The 24,050-nt window shown below is 36.8% G+C and overlaps 1 protein-coding gene across 18 annotated transcripts in view; it reads right to left on the bottom strand.

Annotated features, from left to right (window-relative positions):
• Nucleotides 1-261: 261 nt before the first annotated feature.
• The window catches only part of VEZT (vezatin, adherens junctions transmembrane protein), a 77,803-nt gene continuing 54,014 nt past the window's right edge, over nt 262-24,050 (bottom strand). For 9 of the 18 annotated variants that reach the window (XM_004465751.4, XM_004465752.4, XM_058308550.2 and 6 more), the window contains 4 exons: nt 20,907-21,100; nt 8,136-8,236; nt 4,388-4,595; nt 262-1,290 (listed from right to left, as the gene is read on the bottom strand). In XM_004465751.4, coding sequence (XP_004465808.1) covers nt 773-1,290; nt 4,388-4,595; nt 8,136-8,236; nt 20,907-21,100 — 1,021 coding nt within the window. In that variant the 3' untranslated portion in view covers nt 262-772. Of the gene's footprint in view, nt 2,377-4,387; nt 4,596-8,135; nt 8,237-20,906; nt 21,101-24,050 lie in introns of all 18 variants that reach the window. The other 9 variants (XM_058308553.1, XM_023590939.2, XM_058308554.2 and 6 more) reach the window with 2 other exon arrangements.

The raw sequence follows: 24,050 nt of genomic DNA, 5'->3' as shown, positions 1-24,050 counted from the left end.
GAACTTTTTATAAAGTTGGGGATAGGGAGGGCCTTGAGCCAGAGGGATTCTACTTTGATACCATCTCTTAGTCACAAGCAGAACTTAAGTAGTAAGTGAAACACAAAAAGTTCAAAGGGTGATTTTTCTTTTAAAGATCACTAGGACATTTTAAAATTACCTAATGAACACAAATATGTACAAGGAAACATAAAAGAAACATGTTCATAATCCAAGTACGCTTGAAACTATTTTTTAGTTGCAAACCTCAGCACACATCGATTGTATGAATTGAAATTTTTTTATTCAGAACCTGTATCTTTGTTTTATGACTGGTATAAAACAAAACATACAAACAACTTATTATTAATATATAATAGCTGCAGTTATTAACTGCAAGAATACAGTAAAAAGGAGTCATAGTAATTGTTAAATGTTCTAGCAACAAAATTATCCCAGTCACCTTTTGCTAGCAAATTTAGGCAAGAAATGATAAAATCATTTCTTACTAAAAGTACTTAATAAATTCCAAGATTGGGCATTTGTGCAACAAATAAAACAGTAGATTCTACAAGAGAACGCTTACCTTTCCCCTTATTTTCCTAAAAGATCTACCATTTATAGGTAACTACTATTTTTAGATCAGTTGTTCAAACCAAGGTTCTTTCTACAAATTTGTATCTTAGCTGTATATGTAAACTTACACTCATTTTCCCTTTCCAGTGGAATATCTAGTTTTGATGCTAAAACACTTTCATAAATGGAAGAAGTTAAAACATGTGAATCTTGGTTCTTATTTTTCTTCTACTCCATTTTTATTTTCTTGTATTATTTGCTCTTTTTCCTCCTCTTCATCACCAAAAGTCTGTTCCTGCATGGTGGTAAATGAGAAGGATCTAGCAGCCACTTCTGCAGCGAGGCCGGCTGTGAAGGTAAAATCTGGTGACAGCTGTAGCCGTGCCAGCCTCTGTTTAATGGAGTGCTGTAATGAGTCTCTGGGAGCTGGCTGGGCAGCGGTCAGCCCACCTACATCTGTCTGCTGAGATTCGTCTTGACTTTCACGTTGGTAATACACTCTTTCTTCAGCTCTTTGGAGGAAGACTTCATTTGCAGAATCGTCTTTATTTTTACCCTCTAGAGGGTTTTCACATAAATACTCAGTCCTACTTATTTCACCATCAGTTGTGGAGAGTTTACTGTTTTCCTCTTCAGTATCATTTTTACCAACTTTCCCCATATCTGAATTCATAGATGGTTCTGAATTATTTATGGGTTCCACTGGGTCTACAGCAGACAGTGATTTCAACACAGCTTCAAAGAAAAAAAAAAAAAGAAAAATAATAACTAAGGACCCAGCAAGGACAAACTTCTAATTTAAATTTCCAGTATTTTCCTTAAAAACAAAAACAAAAACAATAACATAAGAAATAAATAAATGCTAAATAAAAATTTCTAGTAAAATCAATGTAAATTTATAAAACTTGGGAACTTTACAAAGGATAAAATGCCCAAGAATTGAAATGAGATAGGGATTTAATGAAGATTTCTAAAACTATCATGTGTTATCTTATTCAAAATATCAAAGCAGAGGTTTTCAAAATGTGATCAACCAGCAGTGTCATCTGGGAATTTGTTAGAAATGCAAAATCTCAAGCCCTGCCCCAGACCTACTGAATTGTAAACTCTGGGAGGTAGAATGGGGATGGGGGATCAGCTGTCTCAAACAAGCTTTCAGGTGATTCTGATGCACACTAAAGTTTGAGAACCACGGCATTAAAGAAAAAGCAGCATGGTTTCCGTGCATAATATGGCAGATAAAAGGCATAAAGTAATGCAAATAATATTGATATCATCGACATATATATATTTATAAAGTTAAAACAGCATGGGGAAATGCAAAATACATTTCAACTTACTTGCCAACCACCTAATAAGACCTTAATGAAAGTAAAGCCATAACTTCTACATACTTGGTAATTCCACAGTAAAATACAAATGAAATAAAATCTGCATTCAAGATCAACTACTGTACAAAGCATAACACATAAATATAGTAATATATTTCCATACGGCAGAAGTTGTCCTTGCAAGGAAAATGAAGTTTTATTTAGCCCCTCTTGATGTTAGTAGGCAGTGGGTTGCTTGCTAGGCAGTCTCTCCTCTCAGTATGAGGGGTTAGTACAAAACAATTATTATGAAGCATGACGGAAGGAAAAAAAGTGCTTCTTGAAGATCTGGCGTTTATTTAAAAAATATTTTTGTAAAACGTGTCCATTTCCAAGAAACAGATCCCTAAGCTGCAGTAACTCCACTAGAGAAGCAGCAGCAACAACACAAAATGGCAACAGCAGGTTCCAGTGTAGAATTTCCCTTTCTAATTCCATTCCGACTTTACCCCTGTAGGCAGAGATGAAAATAACTCTGGAAGATGTACTGAAACTTTGCATGGGAAAAGCATGGCATTAGCAGCTTTTGACTTATTTTTACAAACTAAATAAATCAGCATTAATTACCCTTTCAAATGTAAACTGCATCAAAAGCATATACCTGAAAAAGACATATTTTTCTCACTATTATATCTTTGCCTATGTCAATAGGATAATTTTAAAGCTATAAGAAGAAAATATTTTTTAAAAAATGGATACAATGTTATTTACAGTCTTCATGTATATTTTTAGTCCATAAATCTGCTAGTCTTTAAAAAATGCAACATATATTATAAGTTATTTTATATACATGATTATTGCTAATAACTGGAGGGATATAATTATGTATAATGTGTTAACATTGTGCTAGAAAGAAGCCTCCAGGAGAGTATAGAGATTTTTGTCTCTTGATCTATGTGCCTGGCATATTATTGTTACTCAAGAACTATTTGTTCAATGAAAAAATTGCTATGGGGGAGTAATAAAGCTCTTATTTAAGGAGACTGTAATTTAGTTACAGAGGTAAAAAAACAACATAGAAAACAGTAATGCCTAACTGAAACACAGTACCTGTAATCTCTGATTTATATAGGTCCAATATATCACCGAGAAGGTGTCAGTAACTCTAGCTTCATTGCTGTTTCTGGGACGTTCCTAATCATTTCCCTTCCCTGATTTATGCTTTGCTACTCAAGAATATTTTTCATGTTACTACAGTGCTAATCTGACGAGAGGGTCTGTGCTGGTAGGACAAGAGGCAAGGCTGGAACAGTCAGAGGAGGATTCATAGAGAAGGAGAGACTGGTAGGACAGCTTGGTAGTGAAGATAGAATTTTCAGTAAAGGAAACGGCATGATTTTTTTTCCGTGAATAAAAACAGCAAGTCTAATTAGATAAACACAACTGGAAGAAGATATCTATATTAGAAATAGTGGGAAATATAACTGGATATGATGGACTCATAAAATAGAAAGGCTTGAAACCAGAAAGAGAGTTTAGATTTCCTATAATAAGAAAGAGAGAATAACTGTAGGTTTTTAAGATAGAAAGTGCCATTATCAATGTGATATTTGAGAAGATCTGGAAGGAGCTTGCAAAATAATGTAGAAGAAAAGGGTAATGAAAATGGAAGCCAACTAGGAAACTTATAAAATATGAGCATAATCTAATGAGGATCTAGGCTAGAAGGGGGCCAATGGGAAGAAAGAGATAAAAATCAAGAAATGAAGATCTAGAGAAGAAAGAATGGCAGGGATCCTAAGAAGATAAGAGAATCCTGAAGAACTCTCCAGAAGTAGAGGTAATCTATTTACTTCTAGGGGAAAAAGAAAAGGAAGAAAGACAGAGATTTTGAAGCCCCCATACTCTAACATGGGAAGAGAAGTCCCATTCTACCTTCTTTAAAATCCCTAAGAATGAATTCTGCAGGTAGGAATAAGCTAGATTGTTATAGTCAAATATCAAGCTTCTCTGCATGTCCTTTCTCTCTCCTTCAAATAAGTCTGACTCCCCTAAAAAAGAGTGAGAAACATGAAGAAGGACCCTAAGGCTAAATTTTGTGAATACTATTCAAATCAGAGTATGGAGATAGTGTGCAATGAAGCACCTCCCCTCTATTTACTGAGGTGTTCAAATCACTTAGGTAATCTTAATACTGTAGCTAACTGGCCTACATCTTAATTCATTTTATTTTCAACAGTGAATATAAGGTTATTAAATTTCTGTTTCACTGAGGTATTTATTATGTCTTAATATAAGGAAAACAGTTTAGAATTTCAAATTCACTACACTTGAAAATAGTTATTTCATTTAAAATTCTATACAAATTATTTCAACTCACTGCCCATTCCAAAAGAAATCTGGTAAAAAATGATATAGTTGATGAAAAAATGTGTTTTCATATTACCAAGCTGATTATATACCTACTCCTTTATTGATCACACTGATTTTGAGTCTAGATTTACTCTGAAGTTAGTGCTTACCATGATCACTAAATAGAAGTTGCTTCCACTTCTGTCTTTCTGCCTCTGATGCTTTAAATCCCAGTACAGATTTTAATTCCTGGAGTACTCTCTTGGATTCTTCCTGCTCTTGCTTCTGTCTCTCTTTATCTTCTTGAGACAAGTAATAAAAATCATCCTGTCTGAAATCATTGTCAAGATCTATATCATCTACATAAGCTTCTAATTCCTGAAAATGAATAAAAGAAAAAGTACTTTACTTCAAACAGAATATTTTATATTAGCATTCATTTATTAGCACTTAACCAATTTGAAACAATGAGAACTTTCTCTTGGCATAGGTAATTAAAGCAGTTGGGCAAAAAAAGGAAACATATATACATACAGATAAATCAAAATCTTAAAAAACTTAACAGTTGATATCTATAAAGATTTGTAGATAAGAAACTTAAACAACTTCAATTGTTTTTTCTTACTCTGATACCATACAATAGACCCAGTCAAGTTTACAGTAACTAGCTATCAAAACCAATCAAAATTACAGGGGGTGGTGGTTTGGGGATATGGTCAGGTATTCTACCCTTCTTGTGGTAGACATTTGTGTTTTTTTCTGATTTCCCAGGAAGTTTGAAAACTCTTCCTACGTTTGGGGAACACTTCATCTTATGCTTACTTAGCAAAACATAGGTTCCACCCCATAGAGTTAAGGCTCAAGCAGATGACGTGGACTACTCTAATAAGACGTAACTGCATCATCCCAGATTCCGAAGCTTGCGATAAAATAAACAGGCAGCCAGAGAAACCCAATGGCAAGGATAGTGGCAAATCAAATTTCCAGAGGTAAATGTTCTAAGGGTAGTTTTTACTATTCTATGGATTTCTGCACTCAGTGACTTAACAGTATTTCTCCACTGGAATGGTTCTTTTGAATGATTTTGGCTGTTTATCCCAACCTGGTTCAAGCTTGGTTCTCTGGACCTCTGAAATACTTTGTAAGTTATCTAATATTTTGTAATAAACTTTTTGTTTAATTAACTAAAGAATTTGCAATTAAGAATCTTGACTAGATAATATGGTCTAGAAACTTTCTTTAGGATGACAAAAAGAAATCCTGTCAATATTCAATGCAATCATTTAAAATATATAATATACTGTGATGGTTAAGTTCATATATCAACTTGGCTAACTTACAATGCCCAGTTGTTTGGTCAAGCAAGCAATGGTCTGATTGTTATTGTAAGGATATTTAGTGGATTCAAATTATTAGTCAGTTGATTGCAACGAGCAATGTGAGAAGTCTCATCTAATCAGCTAAGATTAACCAAGATATTAGGCTGGTACAAAAGGAACTGCAGTTTCAGACCATGAATTTTAAATCATTATAACTAGGCTCAAACACATCTTTATTCATCAAAATAGGAACCATTACAATCAACACATTTTTGCCAATGAGAAATAAGTTTGCTTATTCCTGTAGAATAAAAATCCATGTTTCAGGATTTGACAAACTCTTGCAAAGCATTTTCTGCATCCTGCTGGTTGTGGAAGCATTTTGCCTGCAAAAAGTGTTGGGATGCTTGAAGAAGTGGCAGTTGGTTGGCAAGAGGTCAGAAAAATATGGTGGATGAGGCAAAACTTCGTAGCCCAATTCATTCAACTTTTGAAGTATTCTTTGTGCGACATGTGGTTGGGCATTGTTATGGAGAAGAATTGGGCCCTTTCTGTTGGCTAATGCTGGCTGCAGGCGTTCCAGTTTTTGGTACACCTCATTGATTTGCTAGGCATAGTTTTCTGATGTAATGATTTTGCTGGGATTCAGAAAGCTGTAGTGGATCAAACTGGCAGCAGACCACAGAACAGTGACCATGATCTTTTTCTGGTGCAAGTTTGGCTTTAGGAAGTGCTTTGGAGCTTCTTCTCAGTCCAACCACTGAGCTGGTTGTTGTCAGTTGTCATATAAAATCCACTTTTCATTGCATGTCACAATATTATCGAGAAATGGTTCATTGTTGTTGCAAAAAATAAGAGAAGAAGACACTTCAAAACGATGATTTTTTTGATTTTCAGTCAGCTCATGAGGTAACCACTTATTGAGCTTTTTCACCTTTTCAATTTGCTTCAAATGCCCAATGACTGTAGAAGGAGCAACGCTGAGTTCTTTGGCAACCTTGCATAGTGTAAGAGGATCAGCTTCGATGATTGCCCTCAAATGGTCGTTGTCAACTTCTGATGGCTGGCCACTACACTCCTCATCTTTAAGGCTCTTGTCTCCTCTGCAAAACTTCTTGAACCACCACTGCACTGTACATTCGTTAGCAGTTCCTGGGCCAAATGTGTTGTTGGTGTTGTGAGTTGTCTCCGCTGCTTTACGACCCATTTTGAACTCAAATAAAAAAAATCACTCAAATTTGCTTTTTGTCTCACATCATTTCCCTAGTCTAAAATACATATAAAATAAATAGCAAGTAATAAGTCATTAGCAAAAAAACAAAGTGAGGAATGCACATTAAAGTTATGTTTAATATAGCCACATTTGTTTAAGAATGTATGCCAAAAGCAAATTTCAACAATTCAAAACTGCAATTACTTTTCTTTTTTTTTTTTTTAAAGATTTATTTTTATTTATTTAATTCCCCTCCCCTCCCCTGGTTGTCTGTTTTCTGTGTCTTTTTGCTGCGTCTTGTTTCTTTGTCTGCTTCTGTTGTCGTCAGCAGCACGGGAAGTGTGGGCGGCGCCATTCCTTGGCAGGCTGCTCCCTCCTTCGCGCTGGGTGGCTCTCCTTATTGGGGTGCACTCCTTGCGCGTGGGGCTCCCCTACGCGGGGGACACCCCTGTGTGGCACGGCACTCCTTGCGCGCATCAGCACTGCGCATGGGCCAGCTCCACACGGGTCAAGGAGGCCCGGGGCTTGAACCGCGGGCCTCCCATGTGGTAGACGGACGCCCTAACCACTGGGCCAAAGTCCGTTTTCCACTTTTCTTTTTTTTTTAAGATTTATTTTTATTTATTTCTCTCCCCATCCCCCCCACCCGCACCCCCAGTTGTCTGCTCTCTCTGTCCATTCGCTGTGTGTTCTTCTGTGTCTGCTTCTATTCTTGTCAGCAGCACCCAGAATCTGTGTCTCCCCTGGTTGTGTCATCTTGCTGCGTAAGCTCTCTGTGTGTGCAGCGCCACTCCTGGGCAGCCTGGACTTTCTTTTGTGCTGGGTGGCTTTCCTTACGGGGCACACTCCTTGCGTGTGGGGCTCCCCTACGCAGGGGACACACCTGTGTGGCATGGCACTCCTTGTGCACATCAGTACTGCGCGTGGGCCAGCTTCACATGGGTCAAGGAGGCCCAGGGTTTGACCCACAGACCTCCCATGTGGTAGGTGGACACTCTATCCATTGAGCCATGTCCACTTTCCTGCAATTACTTTTGCACCAACCTAAATATAAACCATTTCCAGCATCCTGGAAGACACCTTTGTCAATGCACTAATTTTTGTCTTATGTGTTTAATCATTTTTAAGGGTCTCTATGAAGCAGACAATTAGATATAGATAAGAAAATCTGCTGGTGGACTCAAATGGATTTAAATTCAAGGCACTAAAAACTAATGATTTGACATAGTAAATTCAGTACATTATGTTGTAATTTTGAAACCCATTAGAAACATAAATTTGACAATTTAGTTTATGAAAATATTATCCACATTTGTTTAAAGATAAAGGTAAGTAAGTTTTCTATGTGAAACTCTGCTTCAGAAAAGAAAGTAATTTAACACTTACTTGCTCTTCAGGGATTGGATCTTTGTCTGCAATATGTAGAGCAGGCTGAGTTAAAGGTACTGCAGTACAATGTGGGTTTTCACATGCTATTTCAGGCTTGCCTTAAAAAAAGGAGGGATAGGATAAAGATAAGAAAGAGGCCACACAGAAATGAGTGCAGGTCTAATAAATATTCTTGGTACTAATACTTTGCCAATTTTATAGTCCAACTTATTCTGGCTATAATTTTTAATTTCTAAAAAAAAAAAAAAAAGGACATTAAAGTTAATAACATTAACATCAGTAGACTTAAGTATTACTCTTTATTTAAAGTTAAAGTTTTGAAGGCGAGGTCCTGGGTTTCTTCTCCCTCTTTGCCTCACCAAAGTATATGTCACACAACAGGTATTCTAGAAAATATGTGCTGAATAAATTTTTTTTTTCTTTTAGTCTTAATCGTATTTTTGAATAAACAGCATAGGAACAGTCTCAAGACAAGCCACCACTCTTACTCACAAGAAATAAAAGTTCAATCTTACACTTTACTTTAGCCTCATATCCAGCTCTCTACCTTTTCTTAACATAAAAAAAGTAAGTATGGCTTAAGCTTCTAGATTTTTACCTTTCAAGAGTAATGAAAGATAAATTGTTAAAAAAAATTGAAGAAGGGGGACTCCCTACCCTCAAGGGAACAGCCTAGGTAAAACCCATGGAACGCTGTGGCTATTTGAGAGGGGACTGGATCTCTTCCTCCCTGGGTGGAAGGAGAGTGTACCGGAAGGCAGAGAGTGGTTTCTATTTGGTGAGTTTGGCCCATTTTGAATCTCAGCTCTGTCCAGACCAGAATCACCAGCGAGTAGAGGTTGAAAGAGACACCTCAGAGGAGCAAAATCTGCTGGCATGACAGGAAACTGCAAGACATAAAAATGCCTTTTGGAGTTTCTCATGTCCCAGGCCCCCTTGATCTGGTCTTCACACCATTAGTGGATTTCAGGCTCTGTTTTGATAACAAAGTGGGCAATATTATAGATTTAGAATAAGCTGAACCAAAAATCAAAGAAGAGCCATGAAACAAAACCACTAGGCAAGAGAGAGAAACTGACTGTAAGAGTAAATTCACCAACATAATCAGATGCTTAGACATCAGCAAAAAATTACAAGTGATACTGAGAAACAGGAAGATAATGGCCCAGCTAACAGATCATATAAAAAAATCTTGATGAGACATAGGATTTAAGACAACTAATCAATGATGTTCACAAAAACCTCCAAAAAGAGATAAAGTATATGACAACAATACTGGGTGAGCATAAAGAACAATCTGAAAGCCTGCAACCAAAAGCATCAGAATTAAGTGAATGAAAGACAATGGATGTGATTAAAAATATGTTGAGAGGCATATAACAGCAGATTTGAACTGGTTGAGGACAGAATAAGTGAGTTGGAGGACAGAGCATCTGATGAACTTGAAAAGACAGAACAGAAAGAGAAAAGAATGGAAAAAGTGTAACAGGGTCTCAGGTAACTGCAAAATACATGACCATATGTGTATTAGGTATCCCGGAAAAAGAGGATGGAAAAGGGGCAGAATGAGTATTTGAGGAAATAATGACCAAAAACTTCCCAATCCTTATGAAAGACATAAATATTAATATATAAATATTCAAGGACAACACACTGCAAACAATAAATCTGAAGAGACCTACTCTGAGACATCTATTATTCAGAATGCCAAACGCCAGTGATAAAGAGAGGATTCTGAAAATAGCAAGAGAAAAGCAATGCATCAAATACAAGTCAAGCTCAATATGACTAAGTGCCAATCTCTCATCAGAACCCATGCAGGTGAGAAGGTAGTAGTGTGATATATTTAAAGTTCTGAAAGAAAAAAACTGCTAGCCAAGAATTCTTTATCCAGAAAAACAGCCCTTCAAATATAAGGGTGAGTTTAAAAGTTTTTAGAGACAAACAAAAACTGAAGACTGTTACCAAAAGAGTGGATTTATAAGAGATACTAATGGGAGTTCTGCAGCCTGAAAGGAAAACACAGGGTGAAAGACTTGGAGAGAAGAGTGCAGAAATGAAGAATATTAGTAAGGATAAATTAAAGGGCAAAAAGACAATAGTAAGATATGAAATGGCAAGTCAAAGGATAAAATGGACAAAGTAAGTAATGCCGTTACAGTAATAACATTGAACATTAACAGGTTAAACTCCCCAATCAAAAGACAAAGACTAAAAGAATGGATAAACATATATGAGCCATCTATATGCTATCTACAAGATACTCACCTTAGATGCAAGGACACAATCAGGATGAAAGTTAAAGGTTGGAAAAAGATATTCCACATAAATAGCAAAAAAAAAAAAACCCCAAACAAACAAAAAAATGAGTAGCAATACTAATATCAGACAAAATAGATTTTAAATGTAAAACTGTTAGAAGAGATGAAGATCATGACATATTAATAAAAGGGGCAGTTTGCCAAGAAGAAATAACAATCATAAGTATTTATGCACCTCATTTGGGTGCCCAAAATACATGAGAAAAAAACAAAACAAAACAAAACAAAAACAAAACACATGAGACACACTGGCAAAACTGAAGGGAGAAATAAAGTCTCTAGAATAATAGTTGGAGACTTCCTTACACCACTCTCAGCATTGGACAGAACATCTGGACAGAGAATAAATAAGGAAACAGAAAGCTTGAATAATATGATAAACAAACTAGACCTAACAGGCATTGATACAGCATTACACCCCAAAAGAGCAGGATATACATTCTTTTCAAGTGCTCATGGATCCCTTTCAAGGAGACCACATGCTGGGTTACAAGGTAGGTCTCAAATTTAAAAAGATTAAAATTATAGAAAGCACTTTGAACATAATGGAATGAAGCTTGAAGTCAGTAACAGAAGGAAGAGGGAAAACTCATAAATATAGAAAGATCAAACAATACTTAAAAAATCAGTGGGTCAAAGAAGAAACGGAAAGCGATATTAGTAAATATCTTGAGACGAAAACGAGAACACAATATATCAAAACCTAGGAGATACAGTGAAGGCAGTGCCTAAGAAGAAAAATTATAATCCACAATAAACCCTCATTTAAAAAAAAAGAAATAGCTAAAATTGAAGACCTAACTGCACAGTTGGAGAAACTAGAAAAAGACTACAGTAAATGAATCCCAAACCAAGTCAAAGGAAAGAAATAAAAAAAGATTAGAGCAGAAATAAATGAAATTGAGAACAAAATAACAAAAGAACCACCACAAACAAAAGTTGGTTCTCCAAAAAGGTAAATGAAATTGACAAGCACTTAGCTAGACTGACAAAGAAAAAAAGAAAAGGAGATATAAATAAAATCAGAAATGAGAGGGGTGACATTACTACTGAACCTACAGAAATATGAGAGATCAAAAGATGATACTATGAACCACTGTACACCAACAAACCAGACAATATAATATAAACAAAATAGGCAAATTCCTAGAAACAATCTACACTAACCCAGGAAGAAATAGAAGACCTCAACAAACCAATCATGACTTGATTGAAACAAGGGATTGATATAGTCATCAAAAACCTCTCAAAATGAAAAGCCTAGGGCCAGATGGTTTCACAGGTGAATTCTGCCAATCATTCAAAGATGACCTAATACCAGTCTTGCTCAAGCTCTTCCAAAAAACTGAATAGGAAGGAATGCTGAATATAGAATTACTCTATGATCCAGCAATCCCATTACTAGCAATATATTCAGAAGAACTGAAAGCAAGGATATCAACTGACATTTGCACCCTGATGTTCATAGCAGCATTACTCAGAATTGTTAAAATATGGAACCAGCCCAAGTGTCCATTAACTAATGAATGGATAAACAAAATTTGGTATATACATACAAAAGAATACTATACAGCTGTAAGAAGAAATGAAATTAGGATGCATATGACAACATGGATAAACCTTAAGGATATTGTGTTGAGTGGAATGACCCAGACAGAAAAAGACAAATAATGGTCTCACTATTTTTTTAAACAAATCAATTTTACTGATACATATTAATAAAACATATAATTCATCCACAGTGTACAATGGTATTTGATATAATCACATAGTTGTGCATTTATCACTTCAATTTATATTACAGTGTTTCCATTACTCCAATAATAATAATTTTTTTTAAAAACCAGACAACCAAACAAAAAACACTACCCATTAATAATTACTTCTCAATCTCTCTACTCTTCCACTGCTCTTCTGTTTCTAATTTATTTGTATTTATATTTTGTATAGATACAGTCAAACAATATATAGTACCTTCTGCCTAGCTTCTTTCACTTAGTATATTTTCACTCTTAATGGAGGATTAATATATTACTATACATAACTGTCCATAGTTTGTTTGCATTTTTGCCTGATATTAACATCTTGTAATATTAATGTATATTTGTTCAGTTTCAAAGAAACACGGTCTTATATATGCAATATTACCCATGTTCATATTTCACGAGGTTTACTATGCTATACAGTCCCATTTTGCATTTTTTAACTTTCCTTTTAGTAATATATAGGAACTTTGACTTTGTCTTTCAACCAATATCATACCATATATTAGCATGCTAGTTACAAACACTAAGATGTGTTTTCACCATTTCCATTCATTTCCAAAGATTTAGAAATCTTTTTTTTTTTTTTTAGATTTATTTATTTATTTAATTTCCCCCCCTCCCCTGGTTGTCTGTTCTTGGTGTCTATTTGCTGTGTCTTGTTTCTTTGTCCGCTTCTGTTGTCGTCAGCGGCACGGGAAGTGTGGGCGGCGCCATTCCTGAGCAGGCTACACTTTCTTTTCACGCTGGGCGGCTCTCCTCACGGGCGCACTCCTTGGGCGTGGGTCTCCCCCACGCGGGGGACACCCTTGCGTGGCGCGGCACTCCTTGCGCACATCAGCACTGCGCATGGCCAGCTCCACACGGGTCAACGAGGCCCGGGGTTTGAACCGCGGACCTCCCATATAGTAGACGGACGCCCTAACCACTGGGCCAAAGTCCGTTTCCCATGATTTAGAAATCTTTAGAAACAACACTTTTACCAATTCTGCACAGGTTAACCCTCAGTTTTCCATTCTTTAACCTCATTCTATTTTCTGGTGACCTATGTTCTAGTTTTCAACTACATGAGTTTACACAATATATTTAGTTCATAATAGCTCAGTAATACAGTATTAGTCCTTTTGTGTCTGGCTTGCTTCACTCAACATAATGTCCCCCAGGTTCATTCATGTTGTCCTCACTGCATGAATTAAATGCTTCTTACAGCTGCATAATATTCCATCACGTATAAACAACACAATTTGTTTATCCATTCATCAGTTGATGGACAACTGCATTGTTTCCATCTTTAGGCAATTGTGAATAATACCACTATGTGTGAAGATGTCTGTCTGTGTCACTGCACTCAGTTCATCTGGGTATGTACCTAGTAGTGGTTTTGCAAGGTCACATGGCAAATCTATATTCAGCTGCCTTAGAAACTGTCCAAGAGTCCTTCATAGTGGCTGTAGCATTCTACATTCCCACCGACACTGAACAAGCATTCCTATCTCTCCACATCCTCTCCAACACTCGCAGTAATCTGTCTTTTTAATAGTGGCCATTCTAATAGGTATAAAATGATATCTCATTGTAGCTTTGATTTGCCTTTCCCTAATTGCTGTGATGTTGAACATTTTTTCACGTGTTTTTCTGCCATTTGTATTTCTACCTTGGACAAATGTCTATTCAAGTCTTCTGCCCATTTTTAAATCAGTTTGTCTTTTTTATGGTTGAGTTGTAGCATCTCTTTATATATCATGGATATTAAAACCTTATCAGAGATGTGATTTCCAAATATTTGATCCCATTGAGTTGACCGCCTTTTCATCCTTTTTACAAATTCCTTTGAAGTGCAAAAGTGTTTAATCTTGAGGAGGTCATATTTATCTTTTTCTTTTATTGCTCAAGCTTTGGGTGTAAGGTTTAAGAGACCCCCACATACCACAAGATCTTGAAGATGTTTCCCCTACATTATCTTCAAGTAGTTTTATGGTTCTGGCTTTAATTTAGATCTTTGATCCATTTTGAGTTGATTCTTCCACAGGGTGTGAGATATATATCCTGTTTCATTCTTTTGGTTATGGATATCCAGTTCTCCAGGCACTATTTGTTGAAGAAACTGTTTTGTCTCAGTAAAGTGGACTTGGTAGCCTTGTCAAAACCAATTAGTTGTAGAGGTGAGGGTCTATTTCTGGACTCTCAATTCTATTCCACTAATCAATGTGTCTCTCTTTATGCTAATACCAGCTATTTTGACCACTCTAATGTTGTAATATGTTTCAAAATCAGGAAGCGAGAGTCCAAATTTGCTCTTCTTTTTTTAGGATGTTTTTAAGCTATTTGGGTACCCCTTTCCTTTCAAATCAATTTGGTAATTGCCTTTTTCTATTTCTGTAATGCAGGCTATTGGACTTTTGATTGGTATTGCATTAAATCTGTAAAACAGTCTGGGTAGGATTGACATCTTTATGATATCTAGTCTTCCAATCCATGAACAAAGAATGTCTTCTAATTTGTTCAGGTATTCTTTGATTTCTTTTGGCAGTTTTTTTTTAGTTTTCTGAGTACAGGTCCTGTACATCTTTGGTTAAATTGATTCCTAGGTTTTACAGTCTTTGTTGCTACTGTAGATGGAATATTTCCCTGATTTCCTCTTGAGACTGTTCAATACTAGTGTACAAAAACATTACTGATTTTTGCGTGTTGATCTTGTATCATGCCACTTAGCAGAGCTGGTTTATTAGGTCAAGTAGTATTGTCACAGATATTTCAGAATTTTCTAAACATAGGATCATGCCATCCATGAATGGGGAGCTTTTTCTTCCTATTTTCCTATTTGGATACCTTTTATTTATTTATTTTTTCTCATCTAATTGCTCTATCTATAACTTTTTGCAAAATGTTGAATAACAGTGGTGAGAGTGGGCATACTTGTTTTGTTCCTGATCTTAGAGAAAAAGCTTTCAACCTTTCCCCATAGAGTTTGATGTTGGGTATTGGTGTTTTTGTTGTTTTTTAAGGGGATACTGGGGATTGAACCCGGGGCCTCATACATGGGAAGCTGGTGCTCAAACCATTGAGCTACACCTGCTCCCCATGTGGGGTTTTCATATATGCCCTTCATCATATTGAAGAACTGTCCTTCTATTCCTGTCTTAGGAAGTGTTTTTTATCAAGAAAGGATGCTGGATTTTGTCAAATGCCTTTTCTGCATCAATCGAGATGATCATATGGTTTCCCCCCTTCAATTTGTTAATGTAGTGTATTACATGAACTGATTTTCTTGTGTTGAACCACCTTTGCATACCAGGAATAAATCCCACATGATTGTGGTGTATAATTCTTTTACTCTGCTGTTGGATTTGATTTCTCTGATGATCTCCTGTCTCATTGTTCTATTGATGTGAACTAGTATTGTAGAGATGTTTATTTCTCCCTTCAGTTTTTCCAGAATTTGCCTCTTGTATTGTGGGGCACTCTGGTTACATGCATAGATATTTATGACTGGTATTCCTTCCTGGTGCACTGTCCGTTTTATTAATATATGTAATAGCCTTGTGTCTTGTAATTTTTTTTTTTCATTTAAAATCTGTTTTGCACAATATTAGTATAGCTATCCCTGTTCATTTTTGGTTACTGTTTACATGGGATATCTTTTTAGATTTTTATTTATTTCTCTCCCCTTCTCCCCCACCCCCATTTGTCTGCTCTGTGTCCATTCACTGTGTGTTCTTCTGTGTCCGCCTGCATTGTTGTCAGTGGCACTGGGAATCTGTGTCTCTTTTTGTTGTGTCATCCTGCTGCGGCATCTCTCCATGTGTGTGGTGCCACTCCTGGGCAGGCTCTATTTTTTTTTGCATGGGGTGGCTCTCCTTGAGGGGTGGGCGCATCAGGCTCCCCTATGTGTGGGACACCCCCGTGTGGCATGGGCACTCCTTGCATGCATTGGAACTGTGCATGGGCCAGATCACCACACAGGCCAGGAGGCCCTGGGTTTGAACCCTGGACCACCTATACGGTAGGTGGATGCTCTATCAGTTGAGCCAAATTCGCTTCCCTGCATGGGATATCTTATTCCAGTGTTTCACTTTCTGCCGATTTGTATCCCTGGATATTAGGTGAGTACCTTGTAGACAGCATATAGATGGCTCATGTTTTTTTAATCTATTCTGTCAGCCTATATCCTTTGACTGGGAAATTTAATCCATTCATATTCAATGATATTATTGCAAACATGTTATTTACTTCCACCATTTTGTTCATCGGCTTTCATATGTCATATCTTATTTTTGTCTGACATTTTACCTTTTTGGTCATTCTTTCTGATAGTCTTCCCTTTCATACTCTCCTCCAAGCCTCTCTCTCCTGTCTTTTCCTTTTAGGCTGTAGGGCTCCCTTCAGTGTTTCCTGCAGAGCTGGATTCCTTTTTACAAACTTAGTTTCTGTTTATTTGTGAATGTTTTAAATTTACCTTCATATTTGTGGGATAAAGAATTCTCAAAAAAAAAAAAAAAAAACTCAGCTGGCAGTTTTTCTCTTTCAGTATCCTAATTATATTGTACCACTGTCTTCTCACCTCCATGGTTTTGGATGAGAAATCTTCACTATATCTTACTGGGTGTCCCTTGTATATGATGGTTTGCTTCTTCCTTGCTGCTTTCAGAATTTTCTCTTTATCATTAGCATTTGACATTCTGAATAGTATGTGTCTTGGAGTAGGCCTACTCTGATTTATTTTGATTGGAGTACAATGTACTTCCTGGACATGTAAACTCATTTTTTCAGGAGAGTTGGGCAATTTTCAGCTGTTATTCCTTCAAATACTCTTTCTTCCCCCCTTTCCCCTCCCTTCTCCTTCTGGAACTCCATGACATGTATATTGTTGTGCTTCATGTTATCATTCAACTCCTTGAGGTTCTGCTTAATTTTTTCCATTCTTTCATCTCTCTGTTCTCTCTCTTTAATTTTAGCTTTCTATCTTCAACATCATTTAGTCTTTCTTCTATGATTTTGTGCCTGCTGCTGTTTACCTTGAATATGTTTTTAATCTTACCTACTAAGTCTTTCATTCCCATAAGCTCTGTTACTTTTCTATTCAGGTTTCAAATTCTTCTTTGTGCTCACCCAGTGTGGTCTTGATGTTCTTTATTTCTTTAGCCATATTGTCTTTCAACTCATTGATTTGATTTAGGAGATTTGTATGAAACTTGCTGATTAGTCATCTCAAATTCTGTGTCTCACCTGGGGCTTTAATATGTACCCAAGTGTCCATCAGTAGATGAATGGATAAACTAAATGTTATACACACACACACACACACAATGGAATATTACTCAACTATAAAAAGGAATGATAGATGTGACAACATGGGTAACTCTCAAAGATCTCATGCTGAGTGTACTAAGTCACTAAAGGATGAACTAAGGATATTGAACAGACTCACAGAGGTAGAGTCTGGAAGAAAGATTACCAGGAGTGGTGAGGTGAAGCTCAATCTGGGCAGAATCTATGATAAGGTGGATGGGTGTGGTATGAGAGTGGAAGGGGGTGATGGTGGTGCAGTGATGTGAGTGGGGTCAAAGATGCTGGAGTGTGAATGTGAGCAAGTTTAGGAGGTGGGTTGGGGTATGCATAGAGCTGGGGGGGGAGGGTTAGAGGAAGGAACAGGTGAACTCTGGGAGGTTGAGGACTGTGATTGAGAATACAATTGTGGGAGTGATTTTCTGGCAGCTACGGCAGGGGAGGGTCACTAGTGCAGGGTACAGGTGGTGGGAGGATGTGTGGGGAAGGGTACACCTGGAGCATGCCTCTATGGAATATGAATGTGTTCATGTGGTAATCGGGTATTACCTCAGCTTTTATGGCTAAGAGATTTCAAGGTGAGTTGGGAGGTCATTCCAGAGGTTATGTTTATGCATGTCTCAGGTGGATCTCACTAACTGCCACAGTAAAAAAGCCTCAAATAGGGGTGTTCCCAAGGGCTCTAGAGAAATCCAGACACTATGGGCAGAACAGACAACACCATGAATCAGCATTCCTTTGGAAGGCCTTACCTTGGAATATATGAAAACCAATTTCCCCAATGTAACAGAGTTAGACTCATTTATAATTTCCCTCCATATGATTCTCCTACCCTTTTTATTTGAACCTGTTACATATATGACCCAGAGTCTTAAATCTTTGGTCTGTTCATAAGCTGGTTGAGCCCTGAATCTCAGTAGAGTTGTGGCCAACACCTCCTTTCCAGTACATCAGACTCACCCAGGACAACTAATGATGGACAATACCCATCCCAAAAAGCAAAGAGTATCTACAACTGCAAGCAAAGCAGTTCCTTCCATTTGCCCCATAAGATCTAAGCTCTGAAGCAGAGCAGGCATCCCCATCCCCAAATCCTAAAGATTGAGGAATGAATAAACATACAGGAGGAATGCATCCACAGACCTAAATAGACTTATTATTGTCATAAAGGAAGAACTTGTAACAGTCATATAAAGATAGTGGTTACCAGAGGGTTTGAGGGGAGGGGGAAGGAATAACAGGTGGAACACAGGGCTTTTTTAGGCATTAGAATTGTTCTGCATGATATTGCAATGACAGATACAGGCCATTATACATTTTGTCAAAACCTATAAAATTTTGTGGTGCAAAATGTAAACAACAATGTTAACTACAGACTGTGATTAGTATCGATGTTTCAATATTTGCTCATCAATTGCAACAAATATACCACACTAATGTAAGATGTTACTGAAAGGGGAAAATGTGAGCAGAGAGGGGATAGGGTATATGGGAATCAACTATATTTTTGATATATTTCCATAATCTAAAACTTCTTTAAAAATAAAGTTTTTTTTTTAAAAAAGAATTATATTTATATACATAGAAAGATAAGGCAAATGTAGTAGAATGTCAACAACTGGAGAATGTGAATGAAGTGTACTTTGAAGTAACCTGGTAATTTTTCTGTACGTATGAAATTATGTCAAAACTAAACAATAAAAAAGATATGCCTGTACAGCAGGTGTGGCTTGGTGGTTGAGCTTGCACTTCTCATGTATGAGGTCCCAGGTTTAATCCCCTATACCTCCAAAAAACAAAAAATGAACAAAAAAGATACAGCCATTTAAAGCACCTGCTTCTTTAAAAAGTCCAATAAGCATTTTATTTAAAGTTATTTGGCCATGACCACTGGTGATATGAACTAATTGCATCTTCATTCATATGGGCAAAAGCCATATATACAGACCATACTTAAGAAATGCCTTATCACCTGCCCAATGTTTGCAGACAGTTTTAACAATAATGGTGAATAATGTTTAAGTGACATACTAAGAATCATGCTGAGGGTGGGTTGAATTGGGTTCCTTTTTTACTATCAAAAGGCTGAGTTTTAAAAATGTACTCAAAAGTCATACCAAAAAGTATATAATAGTATTAATAATCAGCATGTTATCATTTCCTTTGAAAGAAGTTAAATCTATCTAAGGATTTATTCAACTGGTTTAAGACATTAAACAAGGGGAAGCGATTGTGGCTCAACTGATAGAGCATCTGCCTACCATATTGAAGATCGAGAGTTCTATATCCAGGGCCTCCTGATCCACGTGGGGAGCTGGCCCATGTGCAGTGCTGCTGTGCACAAGGAATGCCAGGTCACGCAGGGGTATCCCCCGTGTAGGGATGCCCCACGCGCAAGGAGTGCGCCCTGCAAGGAGAGCTGCCCCATGGGAAAAAAGCACAGCCTGCCCAGAAGTGGTGCTGCATACACGGAGAACTGACGCAGCAAGATGATGCAACAAAAAGGCGACAGTTTCTCGGTCCCGCATTATAAGAATGCAAGTGGACACAGAAGAACACACAGCACATGGACACAAAGAGCAGACAATGGGTGGGGGGAGGAGAGAAATAAATAAATCTTAAAAAAAAAAAGACATTAAACAAGGTATTACTGAATTAGTTGTAAACAAAAGAATGACTAAAAAAATGATAAAAGCATGAATCACCTTTGGCAGCAACACAATTTCTATGCATAAGTTTGATTACCCTCATAATAAAGATCCAAGGGATAAACATAATACTGGTTTGTAGCACAATTAAAAAGTTAATATACCAAACATTTTAAATGAAATTAATGATGTAAAATCTGGGTCAGATGAAAGCAGGTTAGCTGAAAATTTCAAGACTGCCGTTATATCCAAGCAATCTGATATATTACCATTAAATAATGAGATTTAAAATATGTTAGATACTTGATAATGAATATGCAAAGCCACTAATTATATCATTTGTATATTTCTGAATGACTGAAGTACATACTTTATCTTAAAAGAAAACTCAGTTTGTGGCCTATAACTATAAACTTCTATTGCCCTAACTAGAAAAGAGTTTCTGGATGTTCTAATAATGGAGAGATACCATAAAAATCTATACTTTCACTTAAGTTTTTAAAAAAGGATTCATATGATTCACTAAACTTTCAAATCATATTCATTTTTTACTTACCAAAAAAAAGGCAAAGACTTTGTATTCAGTGTCAAAATTTGTACACATTAGTTGAACTATTTTTTAGTAAACTAGGTAATTTTGCGAAGTAAGGTTCATTGTACAGATGAGAAATCTACCTAAACATCTAGAAAATAAAATCCTTCTAGGGCGAAATAAGCATGTCTGATAAGCATATGCAAAAGTGTATGTACCTTTTTTATCTGTATTTCTTCTTAGCAGTTTGTCCACCTGAGAAATGGCTTCTTCCCAGCAACTGTTGCTTGCTTGAACATGGGGCTGAATCAACTTTAATTTCTGTTCTAGAATCTGATAAGCTTCTGACACTAGTTCTTGGGTTTCTTTAGTATAAACAAGCTTTTCAAGTTCATCTTCAAGAATGATTACCCTGAGTAATAAAAACATGTATAAAATACAAAATGGATAATTTATAATTCACAAGACTTGTTTAAAAATAAGCTTGTAAGAAGCATCAAACATTGATTCAATAAGTATTTCCTACATACATACTAAGCCTTTTATGAACTGAAAGGATAAATTAAACTAATCCCCTACTTACAAGAAATTTATAATCTAGCCAAGGAAATCATATATCTATATAAGAAATATACAGTACCATTAAAAAATTATATTTACATTTTATAGACAAAGAATCAAGTACAGAGGGTTTAAGACTTTTACCCAGAGTCACACAGTTGGTGAGCTGTACAACTGGGCTGAATCTAGATACAAAGGATATTACCAGAAAGAGATACAGATACAGTTATTAGAATTCAGAAAAGGGGAAAGTTACTACCAGCTATATACCAGAGAACAGCTATAAGGAAGAGGTCCTTTTGAGGAAGTCTGGGAAGATGGATAAAACTTGAGTAGGTACAAAAGGTGAGGAAAGTCACTGTAGATAGAACAAGAGTAAAGGTATTTATACAATATGGCTGGACTGAAGAAAAGGAGTAGGAAGTAAAAAATAGAAAAGCAAACTGTAGTCAGGTAATGGCAAGCCTTTTCGATAGAATATTTATACAGATTGTAGTCTAATCTGCTATACTTCAAAACCAGTGAAGTTATGAATTAAGTGAGATGGCAAATACATGCTTCAGTAAAATTTATCTGGCAGTTGGAATACTCTGGAGACAGGGAGAATAGTTAAAGGGTTAATGGTCTAGTTCAGGTTAAGGCAGTGAATGGGAATAGCAAAGAGAGGGAGAGGGAAGAGTAAAACATGAAAAGAGGGTTTTGAAATATGAAACAAAATAATTTTTAGATAACACTTCAAAAATATGTGTGTAGCAACATTATTGAGAGCAAATCAGAAATGATAGTTTGTAATGAGTATATACTTTCTAGCTACACTATTTAGAAAGGAGACATAGAGTAGCATATATAGAATATTTCATTTTTAATCATGAAAAATACTCTTCCCGCACAATCCACCATTTGTGCCCCAGGTACAAAGCCCTTTTTTTTCATTTCACGTCCATCTATAGTAGTCCTCTCTCTACCCTAAGCCATCAAATGTCCTGTATATATATATATATATATATATATATTTTTTTTTTTTTTTAAAGATTTATTTATTTAATTCCGCCCCCCTCCCCTGGTTGTCTGTTCTCTGTGTCTATTTGCTGCGTCTTGTTTCTTTGTCCGCTTCTGTTGTCGTCAGCGGCAAGGGAAGTGTGGGCAGTGCCATTCCTGGGCAGGCTGCACTTTCTTTCGCGCTGGGCGGCTCTCCTTACGGGGCGCACTCCTTGCGCCCCTATGTGGGGGACACCCCTGCATGGCGCAGCACTGCGCGCATCAGCACTGCGCATGGGCCAGCTCCACACGGGTCAAGGAGGCCTGGGGTTTGAACTGTGGACCTCCCATGTGGTAGACGGACGCCCTAACCACTGGGCCAAGTCCGTTTCTCTGTCCTGTATATTTGATACTTATTCTATACTGCTAAAATCAATTCTTTGCCTAGTATAACCTTTCTGCTGAAATCCTGCTCTCCTCTAATGGGAGTTCTACCTTTGTCATGGATTCAAGTGGAGATTACTTTATATCTCATATTTTCTGTGAGAGACAGATAAGAGTCAGGTTAGCATTCACCTGCTTTGTTAGACCACAGGACCATTCCTATCTCATAATTTCTTAATCTTTCCTATGCCCCAACCTTTATATGAGCAACCTTATACTACCAACCTCAGACCTTGAACTGATCAGTAAAAGCTTCAAAATTATTTTCTAACTTTAATTTCCTATTCTTGTACATCATATCCTTCCTCCAGTAAACTAGCCTTGATTTTACTATGACTTCAAGTCCTTTAACCCATTTTCTTATCTTATGATTGATCACTACTGTGATCCTTTGCTTCTTATCTGGCATCCAAAGTCAAGCATATCAACTACATTCTTACCAACACTTAAAATTTCTCTCACTAATTCTTCACATCGACCTTCCTGACTACCAACATGGTATGGACCCAACCATTCATTTTCTCTAGTCCCTATACTACAAATACCTAAGTATTAGAGAAAAATCTCATTGAAAAAAATCTCATGTGAAATATTGTATGCCATGACTCAATTTATTTTATTTTTTGTCTTTATTGATTTTTTAAATGTTACATTAAAAAATATGACTCAATTTTTAAACTTGAAATTGTTTTCTGAAAAATTCTCCATGTAAAAATTTATTGAAAGAGTATTCTGAATTGATAAAGATGTACCAAAGTAGAAGATAAAATTGTGGAAAATAGGGCAGAATACCAACAAATTGGGCAAAGTAGAAGAACAACAAATGTTAACTATGGGCACTATATTTTAACATTTAGGGAAGCTGATGTGGATCAGGCAACTGAGCTCCCACCTATGACATGGAGGGTCCATGGTTCGGTTCCCAGTGCCTCCTAAAGAAGACAGAGTTGGAGTGATGGGCAGGTGTGGCAAGCTGATACAACAAGATGACACAACAAGATACATAAGAAGAAAAACATAATGAGAGATACAACAAAGCAGGGAACAGAGGTTCCTGGTGCCTCCTAAAGAAAACGAGCAAGACAGCTGACATGACAGACAGGCACAGCAAGCTGATGCAACAAGAGACACAAGTGTGGTGGGAAAATAGTAGGAACATGGTTTGAAGTTGAAATGTTTCCATAACACAGACAAAAAGTGCAGGCTTAGGAACACCTGGCCTTGACTAGATGGAACACCGTCTGGTCAGCACGAAAAAATGTTTGCGTAAGGAGGCATTTGAACTTTGTATGACCTAGATCTAATTATTGTAAATGTTGCACCTGTCCCTTATTACAGTAAATAACAAACAGCTGCTTGTTCATTCCTAAATAAATACA

This window comes from Dasypus novemcinctus, chromosome 12 (genome assembly GCF_030445035.2).
Source record: "Dasypus novemcinctus isolate mDasNov1 chromosome 12, mDasNov1.1.hap2, whole genome shotgun sequence".
NCBI classification, from domain to species: Eukaryota; Metazoa; Chordata; class Mammalia; order Cingulata; family Dasypodidae; genus Dasypus; species Dasypus novemcinctus.
This window is presented reverse-complemented; position numbering and strand designations above follow the sequence as displayed.